The sequence below is a fragment of the Convolutriloba macropyga genome, unplaced genomic scaffold, assembly GCF_964194025.1.
Source record: "Convolutriloba macropyga unplaced genomic scaffold, txConMacr16.3 SCAFFOLD_321, whole genome shotgun sequence".
Taxonomy (NCBI): domain Eukaryota; kingdom Metazoa; phylum Xenacoelomorpha; order Acoela; family Convolutidae; genus Convolutriloba; species Convolutriloba macropyga.
In genome coordinates, this window is record NW_027450301.1 from 48319 (window position 1) to 60347 (window position 12029).

Genomic DNA, 12029 nt, shown 5'->3' on the forward strand with positions numbered 1-12029 from the left:
TTCTGTCGACCGCAGAGCATGCATAACTTCTATTCGGTCTAGACCTAGGTACGTTGACAAAGTTTGTTTAGTCTGCCACAAAGTACTCGAAATTAAAAGAGCTTTGGCCTAGGATTGCCAAAATCTTTTGGCTAGCCAAAAGAGAATTCAATTCGATTTTGTCTGTATTGAATCTTGGACCACATTTTGAAATTAGCTTTTCGGGACCCATGCAGGAGGAGAGAAAAAGGTAAGCTGGATCATCTATTCTGATCAATTTGAAATTCCTGGCCAGTTGAAATAATTTGCTGAAAAATATGGGAGTAATACGGGAAACTGGTATATTACAAATGATCAGACAGCAATATGTGTTGTAATGAGTTGTGTAATTTGAGGCAGCATATCCGTCACATTGAGGAATATTTCCTCCCCATTGCATCCTAAGTATTCTCCTGATTGGTCCTTAAGTGCAACTGCAGTTGGCTTCACAATCCCATAGAGACACTTGGGTCTCCTCACTTGCACCCCGTTCTCCTCAATACACTCGAATTGGTACACTGGGGATCCCCCATCACCCAGACACGAGTTGGCGTCTGAAAAGCCAATCAACCGCTATCATATCATCAATTGTGGATCGGACATAGTCATAACGAGTGAAAAAAGAAGATTGAAAACATGTTTAATGCCTAAATATAGTTTCTATGATTCAGTAGAAATCATTGAAAATTTTTTAAAAAATATTCAGTATAACAATATGAAAATTCAAAAATGATAATCCAAAGGAGTTCATTACAAATCATAATAATTTTGATGACTTTTTATACCCGTCGTCGTCGTAGTCTGAGTTGACTGTGGGCATTAAGCTCACTAGAGGAAAACTACACTAAAAACACTTTTTGGCAAACTTTCTATTCGACATGCGGTAATAAAATTTGTTGCCACCAAAATCTAGTGCTGCTACATCAAATAACACAATATAAATTATACAAAAACTTGAAACAATGGCAAAAGAAACCTTTCTTAGGGATAAGATAGATTTTTCTGTTCACTTTATCCTCGCCAGTGTTGCTAAATGACAAGTGGCGACAAAATAGTGGCGGAAAATGTAGTGGTCTAAACAGCTTCAAAGTTGGGTAATTTTCCTAGACAGCAGTAAACAAGTCAATGTGAGTTGATGAGCCACTGCACTCTGTGATTTAAAAAATGAAAATTATTATCGTTAGTAGTAATCGAAAGATGAGTTGATTGACAGCATAACCACACGGTTGTTACCACTTTCTCGAAAATGCTATACAACTGGCTTGATCGCGAAGTTTGATAAATTCCCTAATAGAGAGTGGGTGGTTATCTTATAGAAGTCGGGATGATTCCGGCAGATTCTTACGAGGCGATACATCTGGCAGAAATTTCTTCCAGATTCCTACCAAGAATCTGGCATCTAATCTTCTTTATGCCAGATCCCTATAAGATAACCATTTTTCGGCTAGATTCCTGAAAGGTAAAATTTTATCAGTCAGATTCCCACAATCTAACTAACAACTTCATCAGATTCCTAAAAGATAAAAAATTACCACGCAATTTTGTTATGTAATCCGTTTATCCCATTAAATAAGTGCACTGCATCATAACGCTAATTGCGCAACTTTTCAAATTTAAATCACAAGATGGAGTAAGGAAAAAAGGGGCGATGATTAACAATTTGTTTCTTAAGAGCCAGAATAAATTCGCCTGCAGGTGGTTGGTTAAAAATTAAACAGAAAACAATTTCGAAAATGAAAAACATGCAGTGTGATCTATGCGCTATATAAACACGTAAACTGCACTTATCAATTATCAAGCATTGTTTTGTGTTTTTCAATTGTTTTTTCTCCAATCAATAAAGCAACTGTACTACAAATTATTTTGAAAAATGAAATGAACCGTTCAGATATTATCATCAAACAATTGAAATGCAGCTCAACCGGAGCAAACGTGCGCCTGATTAAATAGTTCACAGAAGATTCTTCCAAGATTATCATTTTTCTGTCAGATTTTGGAAGCTAACCACTTCTCTGCAAAAATCTACAAACTGCTGCAAAATATTCATCCGGTCCTGAATCGGGTTCTCGGTATGGATACAGACATGTGTTTATAGTGGTTAGATCTTGTCAACCTCGAAACAAGGAAATGAAGTGAAAACTTTAAAACAGTCAAGTAAGGTTTTTCAAAAAATAATAACATGAAGACAAACTAAGCCACAATAGCTAATTTAAGCTCCGTTGGAGGTTAAATAAAATATCAATTGGAAGCCTTTCACAACAATGTTAGTATAAGTAAATTTCAAGCTTGTCATCAAGTTGCCGAGCAATGTGAACAACTTAACCACAAGTTTTTCAACAAAAAAACACTTGCTGTTTCTTCTTTGTCGAACCGTTAAAAATTTGGCAGTAATGACGCCGTAAATTGAAACAGAAGCACACATGATGGAGATATTTCGGTTTAATCTTTTTTCGTATATTAATAGAAAGCATAAATTGAAACATTGAACAAACAGAAAGGGGCTAATTGTTGATTAACTCATTAATTGTCTTTTATAAGTTAGGCATAGCATCGTTGTGGTATATAACTCTACTTTTTGTTGTTAATTCCTCGAGCAAAATTACACTGCTTCCCAAAGGCATCCCGCGGCTAGGCGTAAAAGCTTTTTGATTTCTTTTCAAGTGTGTATGTAAACTAGTTCTATCAACTAATTGCTTTATATACATACTTGAGAACAATTTCTTATTAAAAATTTTCTGTGGTATATGTTTTATTTATTTGAAGCTCATTGTTTATAAAACAAAGAACTCATCAATACTGATGCGCAACTTAGAATAGATAATTATCGAAATAATCAACAATTAAAACATTTTGATTGTAGCATTGTAAAATTTTTAGCTTAAGTTTCTACCTTTTTGTAAACTGTGGCAAAACTTTTGTTTTCGGTACAAGAGAGCTCATGTTTGGCGACGCTACTGAAAAACAGTAATATTGCTTTTCTCTCATATACTCATTGTAAACATAGCTAATTTGAACATATCCTATTTATTTTCCTAACAATTTCTGATTTTCATCCAGTTGAGAATAATTAAAATATATACAGCTGTTTTCGTATGGAAAAAGAGTTTATCTTTAAAAAATAGCAATTCCTTTAAAAAACTTTTGTATAAATTTAATATACCCTAAGGTATCAGCTATAAAAGCAGTATTAAAATAAAGACAATTGAACAAAAACCTGAGTTACGCGTACATATGCCTTTATTTTTTTAACGCATAATACAAATTTTGTGAGCTTATGCAGTTTCTAATGAAGTTTCGATGGTCGCCTTGATTATTTTTTCCCGATCTTTTGATCGTTTTCCTAAGTTTGTCCGAAGGAAAAGTTCCGGAGTAAACACTGTTTTGAAATTGCCCAACTTTTTTAGTTGGTTACAGACCCACGCATCTTATGATAAATGTTATGCTTTTCTCTAATTTGACGTCTTGTTTTGGACAATTTACTATACGGCAACAAAATAGGCAACGGGTTACGCAGTTGAATTCCAATGAGAGTCTTCACATCTTTTGGCGCATCGTTTACAATTCTTTTTTCAGTTTTTTTCAGCACTTTAGAGAGAGTGTCTTCACCTCTTTTTGACATCAATTATTGTTTCTCAAGAATGTTGATCTTGTCTACGAAAGTGTCATGTTTTACATCGACACAACAGAGCAAAAAGTACCATTGAAACAAATGTTAGTGTGGACGCTCTCGGGTCAGTACGCCAACAACAACCACAACAAGGAACAAACAGCAACGATTGTTTCAAATCCGTCTCGTCCGAAAATGCCACTACTCTTAGGTCCTTTCAATCGATAATCAAAGACAGGACTAAAGACCTGATTAATGTTCTGGAAAGGAAATTGAACCCTGATACTTATTGTATCATAGGCGCGTTATCATATCCGCAGGTTATTGAAATTTACATTTGCTTGCGAATGCACTTTTTTTTACAAATCCGCAGGTTATTGAAATTTACATTTGCTTGCGAATGCACTTTTTTTTTACAAATCCGCAGGTTATTGAAATTTACATTTGCTTGCGAATGCACTTTTTTTTTACAAATCCGCAGGTTATTGAAATTTACATTTGCTTGCGAATGCACTTTTTTTTTACAAATCCGCAGGTTATTGAAATTTACATTTGCTTGCGAATGCACTTTTTTTTTACAAATCCGCAGGTTATTGAAATTTACATTTGCTTGCGAATGCACTTTTTTTTTACAAATCCGCAGGTTATTGAAATTTACATTTGCTTGCGAATGCACTTTTTTTTTACAAATCCGCAGGTTATTGAAATTTACATTTGCTTGCGAATGCACTTTTTTTTACAAATCCGCAGGTTATTGAAATTTACATTTGCTTGCGAATGCACTTTTTTTTTACAAATCCGCAGGTTATTGAAATTTACATTTGCTTGCGAATGCACTTTTTTTTTACAAATCCGCAGGTTATTGAAATTTACATTTGCTTGCGAATGCACTTTTTTTTACAAATCCGCAGGTTATTGAAATTTACATTTGCTTGCGAATGCACTTTTTTTTTACAAATCCGCAGGTTATTGAAATTTACATTTGCTTGCGAATGCACTTTTTTTTACAAATCCGCAGGTTATTGAAATTTACATTTGCTTGCGAATGCACTTTTTTTTTACAAATCCGCAGGTTATTGAAATTTACATTTGCTTGCGAATGCACTTTTTTTTTACAAATCCGCAGGTTATTGAAATTTACATTTGCTTGCGAATGCACTTTTTTTTTACAAATCCGCAGGTTATTGAAATTTACATTTGCTTGCGAATGCACTTTTTTTTTACAAATCCGCAGGTTATTGAAATTTACATTTGCTTGCGAATGCACTTTTTTTACAATTCTTTAAAATCAAAAACTTTAATATTTATGCTAGCCACAGTTTAGTTATTAATACCAATAAATTTTAGCCAAAAATATAATTGCAACAAATCAATTATATGATAAGCAAAGGTTGATAGCAAATTCGTCGAGGAACAATAAGATGTTAAATTTGACATTTAAGTTTTAGCGAATATGACCGTTCAATTCGCAATTGAAAAATGGAGATAGCTATTGGAAACGTTTAAGCGGTATAGCTGTTATCGAGTAAATAAGCATTCGCCATTTCTGAGAAATAGTATATTGCAGCGAGAAAGTTATTTTGCGCCATTTTTAAAAATATATATACAAGCCATAACGCAAAAAAGGTTAGCCAATCAGAATCGAGCATTCAGAAATGCGTAAAATGATTGCAAAATGAGTGAAAAAAAGCTTGGAAAACCTACTTTTCATTCAACCTAATAATACACTAAATCGATTGCCCTATTTTTAACTTTATTTTATCCTAATTTTTTTAAAAAAAATAAGACCTGTTGCCAGCTAAGTTAGTGGCTTTGAGTTGAACTTTTTCGGATTTTTTGGACATAACTTTTTGATGTTTGCACGGTCTGCTTCATAACGTTCTCAAAAATCAATTAGGAGGGTTGCAACAGCTCCCACAACAAACGTCAACGAACAACAGTAACAGCAACTTAAAAGTCAAAATCATAGAAACCTTCTACCGGGCAACCGAACACAACAATTTTCTGCTTTGCTAATGTAAAAGGCCTCCTTCAGTTAACTAAATTGTTGTTAGTTGTTAAGTTTTTTGGTTAGGTTTTCTAGTTAGGTTTAAAGATACCACGGCTTTAATATTGTGCGATACTGCTTGCAGTAACATTTGGATATCCAGTAAGTTTGCAAAAGGAACTGCTTTGCTCGGTACAGCGTTGAACACAACAGTCAAGGATATATATATATATATATATATATATATATATATATATATATATATATATATATATATATATATATATATATATATATATATATACATATATATCGAGAAGACTATTGACACTATATTGGTTGATCTGACTGTAACACCGCATATCAAACAAGCTTGGAAGCCTTTTCAAAATCAGTCTTTGCGTTAAAAAATTGAACGCAGAAACAGACGTGATTGACATTAAGGTACTTCAGGAATTGTACCTGCGGCTACTAGTTCTACCAGCAAACTGTTTTATATTGCTTCAGAAACATTGAGGTCATTCATGAAAACAGTTTGTTTAATTTCGTCCACTGGTTGGAGTAATTTCCTGTTGTGTCACCCGAAAAACTATCAGAAGGCAACTGGAAGCCTCGAAAGTCGTTCTTGAAATTTTTTTGTGGACGATTACCTAGTTGAGACCCCTAATAACAACCCAGTCTGTCAAAGGAATGAATTGAAGGTAGTCTATCTCGAGAAGCTTTCTCTCATATTCTCGGCTATAAGCGAGATCACGACAGGGAACCCCTTGTGAGCAGGGGTATCAGGGGCATCCTCAAGAAAAGGTAAAGGCAACACCTGTACATTGTGTTGTATCTAAAGTCTTCGGACCTTTTGGTGTGCACTTAAGTACACGGTGTCCTTTTAGTCTGCACTCAGTAAATGGTCACCATCTACTTAAGTTGCACATAAGTAGATGGTGGCCCTTCCTATATTGGAACTTCAGGTCAAGCTGCTTGCTTCAAGCTTGAATAAGAAAAAGGAGACTGATTTCGCGTTTGGCCGTTACGGTGGAAATGTGTTCACGTGGACAGATAGTACCATTGCCATGCAGTGAAAAGATTCTAATAAATAAAACCTAATTTCATTACCAACCAAGTATTTTTGATACTGGATTGAACCAAAGTTGATTAATGGAACCACATCGTCACTTTTAAAAACACAGCAGATGCAGGCACGCGCAGTTATCCGGTAAAAATCTTCAAATTAGCAATTGGGTGAGATGTCTGATCTCCTTGACCACTGACCAACTCCCATTCATGCCAAACACTGACGTTTCTGATAATATCAAACTCTGGGTTGATTTCAAAAATGGCAATGATAACCTCACCTCATCTTTAATTGCATCCCGAACTATGCCCATTAATGAACAGGAAACATCATGCATAATCTTTGCAGTTCAAAACAGAAGAAAATTTGACAAAACCAGTTCTTAGCAAAAACATTTCCTCTTCACCTACGATATGCTTGCCAGCTTAATATTGCTGCCATCGATGGCTTAAAGAATCCCGTGGGTCTTAGTTAAGTCCTTATTATCTAGATCATCTTTTTCAGGGAGTCTTCCAACATCAAAATCAGGGATCACTTTGACAACAAAACCCTCAAGCTGAATGGTTTCTTGCTCCGTTCATACCGTTCACTGGATCTTATGGCTTCATTTGATCGTCCGGTCGTATGAAGCGACATCTTAAACATGAAACATCTAATTGTGTTACACACACGTCAAAAATCTGTTATACTCCTTCTGATGCTTACTCGCCTAAAAAATCGTCATCTGAACATTGCTTGCCAAAGCTTGATAATACCAGATTGTTATCCATTTTAAAGCTGAATACGTTACATCAAGTCAAGCTGTGTCTTGTTCAGAAAGTTCCCTGCTGTAACTACTCAACCGGGTGTGGCGTGCCTCTCAAAAGAGAAACTGGATTACTGGTCTCCTCCATTCACAATCAACAAGGTTGAAAACTTTGTCATATTTTATTATACCATTACTCAGACAGTTCTGAAGAAGTGTTGATTAATCATCACTTGTCTTTGTACGTGTGCCACCAATCTTCTAGCCATTCTGTTCATGGAAACTAGTTCCTGTATAATGAGAGTAAAGCGGCTTGACTCCTGCTGCAGTGCGCCTTCTATGGTTTAATGGAATAAATATAAAATTTCATGCCAAAGTTCTTGAAGCCAAAAACGATATTCCCGAGAGTTTTGAAAATTGGAATGTTTTAAAAATTGCCTAACGAGATACACACTAAAGGCATCAAGTGGAGGTTCAATCCACCAAGTGCGCTACAACAAGCTGGCATCTCAAGTGCCACAACATGAATCAATTTCACAAAGCTTCAAATATCTTTTTTATCATAAAACTGTAGAAGGAGTTTTTCTCGAACGACAGTCAAGGACTCAGATTCTTAAAGTTCAATAAATTTCAATCGATCATTCGCTTAGAGCTCAACAAAAGTTGTACAGGTACTTAATGCCCTCGGCCTTTACCAGTTATCCCTCTTCTCAAGACAAAATATCAAATTACTGAAGCGATCGATAGATTAATTATTCTTGAAAAAAATGAAAAACCAGTTAAACAAAAACTTTGGCATGAAGAAGATTCACTTGGTTACAATAAGTGTTTCAAAATGCGTTCAAAACCAATTGAAACGGTCAACGGTCTTAATATGCAAATAACTAATTAATTACTGAGATGGGCAGTTTATAGTGATAGTTATCACAAAATAAAGGATGATTAGTTATAATTCGATAACTATATGAATCCAAAAGCCATTCAAGTAAGTGCATCATAATGAATATTTTCTGTATCTTTTTTTCATCAAATAAAAATTTGTTTGTCAAAGCTTCATAAGAAGTTGCCGGAGAACTGTATGGACGTGTGTTTTACATAATCGTTTCTGTTGATACTGATTTCATTAAAAATGTGACTGGTCCACGAAATTACTATGATCCTGTACTTTTTTACACAAAATGAGATTCTATGTAAATGCCCTAAATTATCGGCGTTAGTGGCAATATGTACTTGAGTGGGGCTTCAATGTAAAATATCAGTTTTTTTTTCATACCTTCTATCTTATCGGTGCAAATGTCGCGCTGACTGCAAAATTGAAGTGGATCTATAACCGGAACGAATCCCTTCTGAAGAAAATTGACAGTGAATAGTGCCTCCTGGATCAATGAAGGGTACAGTTTCTCAGTTCTGGAAATAGACCCCATCCCAGTCACCCCTATTAAGTCCCCTTGCCGATCCGCTCTCTCGCATATCCGTAGATAGCGCCCCACATCTGCTCGCAGAGACAAAGCTCTAATTAAATTCTAGATAAATTTTTTTTAGAGTATAAACATTACTTCTATATCAGTCAATGTGAATGTACGTGGTATTGCATAATGGAGTTATTGGACTGTTGAGCTATTGAAGCACACGCGTGCAAAATGCCAGATCTCTGTACTGCCAAATTCTACAGTGCCAGATTTTAAAGTTGTTGTTGCTATTGTAACCTAAACTTGCTTAAAACATGAACTTGCAAGTTTGCAATCTAGCCCTGTTTATACATAAACTTTGCATTGTAGAATCTGGCACTGCAGGGATCTGTCATTCCAAAGCTTGCACATGTGATTTTGAAACAAGGTTAAGTGGTGATTTTTTTCCACTATTCCAAAGTTATTTCATTGAAATTCTTGTGGGCCAATTGCAGAAAAATGTCTGGAGCATAAACAAACAAATCCGGCGTGTGGTAGTTTGAAGGCTGCAAGAAGTTAGTTTATGACTGTGCCCTATATCTGCTTTGCAGATGCGTTTCTATAATCGTGCAAATATTGTGTTTTTCCAAGCCCTCTTTAAAATTATCCTCGATCAAATGCGGTCGTCAACTTTAAGAAAACCATTGTTAAACGGGTTTTCTTATAAAAATGAGATTACAAGAACGAATAGGTTAACTCATTCCGTTGCTGAATTTCGTGATGTTCATCTTTCATTTGTGAGTTTTGCGTATCTTTGTCAGTCTCACTCTAATTTTTTTCTGCCTTTCTGACTAATCTAATGTAGGTTTGAAGGTGTAGCCAATTACCCAATTGCTGCGTCTTATAATAAATGTTTCGATACTTCACTTCACAATTGTGTGGGATTATATAATCGAAGCATAAAATGACACCAAATGAAATTCCCCTATTTCTTGATAAAAAAAGAAGCATTGAATATAATATTTGTTCAGAACCTTACTCACCGCATAATCGGTATGACCAAACTCAAGAAAGTAGCAGCGAGTGTTCAATGGCTCAAAAATTAGAAATGAGGGACCATAAATGCATTGCACATATGATTCTAATTGATTAATATTTTATTATTCCAATTTTTGTTTTCAACTGATAAATGGAGAAAGAATTTTAAAAGTGTGGAACTTGATCATCTTAAAAACTAGTCATGCTGCCCTCTTTTCTCTTTTTTGAGTTGCAAATACAGACAACTATACAAATTTATTTAATTACCTGTAATTGCTTGTCTTAAGCGCAGCAGAGCAACAACATTCTCTGTTTTGTTAGCTGTGTCAGGACTGAAACAGAGTTATAATGTGCATTCTTCTCATTAAACACCCCCACAAATAAAAAAGCCATTATGGTATGCTTTCAGTAATTATGCGATCTACGCATTCTATCTGCAGGTGCATTGTATCAGCACTTGCAAAATACTTACCTGTCTTTATAAAAATATATGTTCGGAATAGCGAACCCGCAAAGTCGATTCTCAACCAGTGGTATATTACTTTGAAGTAAAAAATAAAGAAAATTGTTTCAGGCTTGGTTTCTCAGTAGAAGATTACTAAACGTTTAAAGTACTTTATGTTGAACTCCGTATCTAACTGAAATCAGGTTCTGGGGGACTGGCCCGGTCAGGGACCTCACTAAAGGGCTAACTACTCATTAGTTACATACCCGTCAGACGGCCAAAAGCTTTTTATTCACAGTTTCTCGTCAATTTAAAAATTTTTAATGACCAATGTCCGAAATGGCAAATTTCAATAATTTTTGAGTTTTGTGTAAAGGAAACTAATTCGAGCATGTTAGGCTCAAAATTTGTTGCCCAAATTTTTTTGTAAATAATTGAGACCCAAATAAAAGACTGGATTTTGTTTGTGAATATTGAGTGCTAGGGGTAATTGCGAAACCGCTCATTGTTCTCCTAACCAACAATTAGTATCGACAGCATTACTTCGGAAATTAATCATGAGTTAGGTTTTCATTCACTACGGCAATTAAACACTTTATCCGTGGTAAAAGAGTAATTTTGAGGCAAATAAATACTAAATTCACTTATTGTAACTAATTTCCACACCTGTGAAAAAAAACATGGGTCGATAAAACACGTTGCGTTTTTGATGGTCAGATCACCACAAATTGTAAAGGACAAATTCATAATAGGTTATCGCTGATTTCACTTTTTCGGGACCCTCTAAATCTAACCCGCAATTTAATTTTCATCGTATGAATAGTAAATTGTTAGTGATTGTTAGCTCTTGTTTCAATTAAAACGAGACTATTTGAATTTAGCAGCTTTTTTCATTTTACTCACTTTGTCCATTTTCTGCATTAAAGACATGCTTGAATTGCTCTCTAATAAAACCCTCTTTCGGGTTACAAGTTTTTGGTACACTGCCATTGGTTTTAATGTTTTTATACCACTTTTTTTCTGAAATGGGAGTTTTTTCAATGGGTGTTTTCTTGTTTTTTAATGTTATTTTGTAAATTTTAGGATACTTCTCTTTCGTCAGCCTTTTCAATTCAATGCTCATTTTAAAACAGCTGAGAAAGGATTCTTCTTAATTATCTTTCAGTCGGTTATGGGAAAAGGTTAGTGAACTTGCACGTTTCTTGAAAAAATTACCCCCGAAAGTAGTTTTTGAGTCATTTTTCTTAAAATATCCAAAAACACAAGGATTGTTTTCTTCTTTAAAGAGGTATATCAAAACTTGTATTCCAGAAAATGAGTTCCGTTGACTTTCGTCTTTTGTTTAGCCTGTTTTTATTCGAATGTCAGTAGTCATTCAAAAGTACATCATTCAAGAGTACAGAAGTCATTCAAAAGTCATGTCAAAAGTACAACAAAAACACATCCGTTTGTTTTTGATATAAGTTCACACAATTTCAACAATAGGCCGCGAAGAGTCAACCCGTTTCATGATATCAGAAAGTCAGCGACTTACAAGGAAAACATGTGCGTCTGAATTTTTTGATTGCCTCAATTTTTTTCTGATATTACACTATACATAACCATTTTAATTTTGATTGAAATGTTTTGCACGCGCATAGGATTCCTGGGCCCTACTGATGCATAACCCTGATAGTTTATGGGCCTGGGAAATTAAAATCCTTAAGACTCATCATCAAAAAATGGGGAAAAA

At 34.9% G+C, this 12029-nt stretch overlaps 1 protein-coding gene across 1 annotated transcript in view; it reads right to left on the minus strand.

The window, feature by feature from the left end:
* Window positions 1-242: 242 nt before the first annotated feature.
* Window positions 243-12029, minus strand: part of LOC142355777 (uncharacterized) — a 38199-nt gene continuing 26412 nt past the window's right edge. The window contains exons 3-5 of the mRNA XM_075407835.1: window positions 10120-10184; window positions 8700-8918; window positions 243-572 (exon numbers count right to left, since the gene is read on the minus strand). Of these exons, the coding sequence (XP_075263950.1) occupies window positions 334-572; window positions 8700-8918; window positions 10120-10184 (523 nt within the window). The 3' untranslated portion in view covers window positions 243-333. The remainder of the gene's footprint in view (window positions 573-8699; window positions 8919-10119; window positions 10185-12029) is intronic.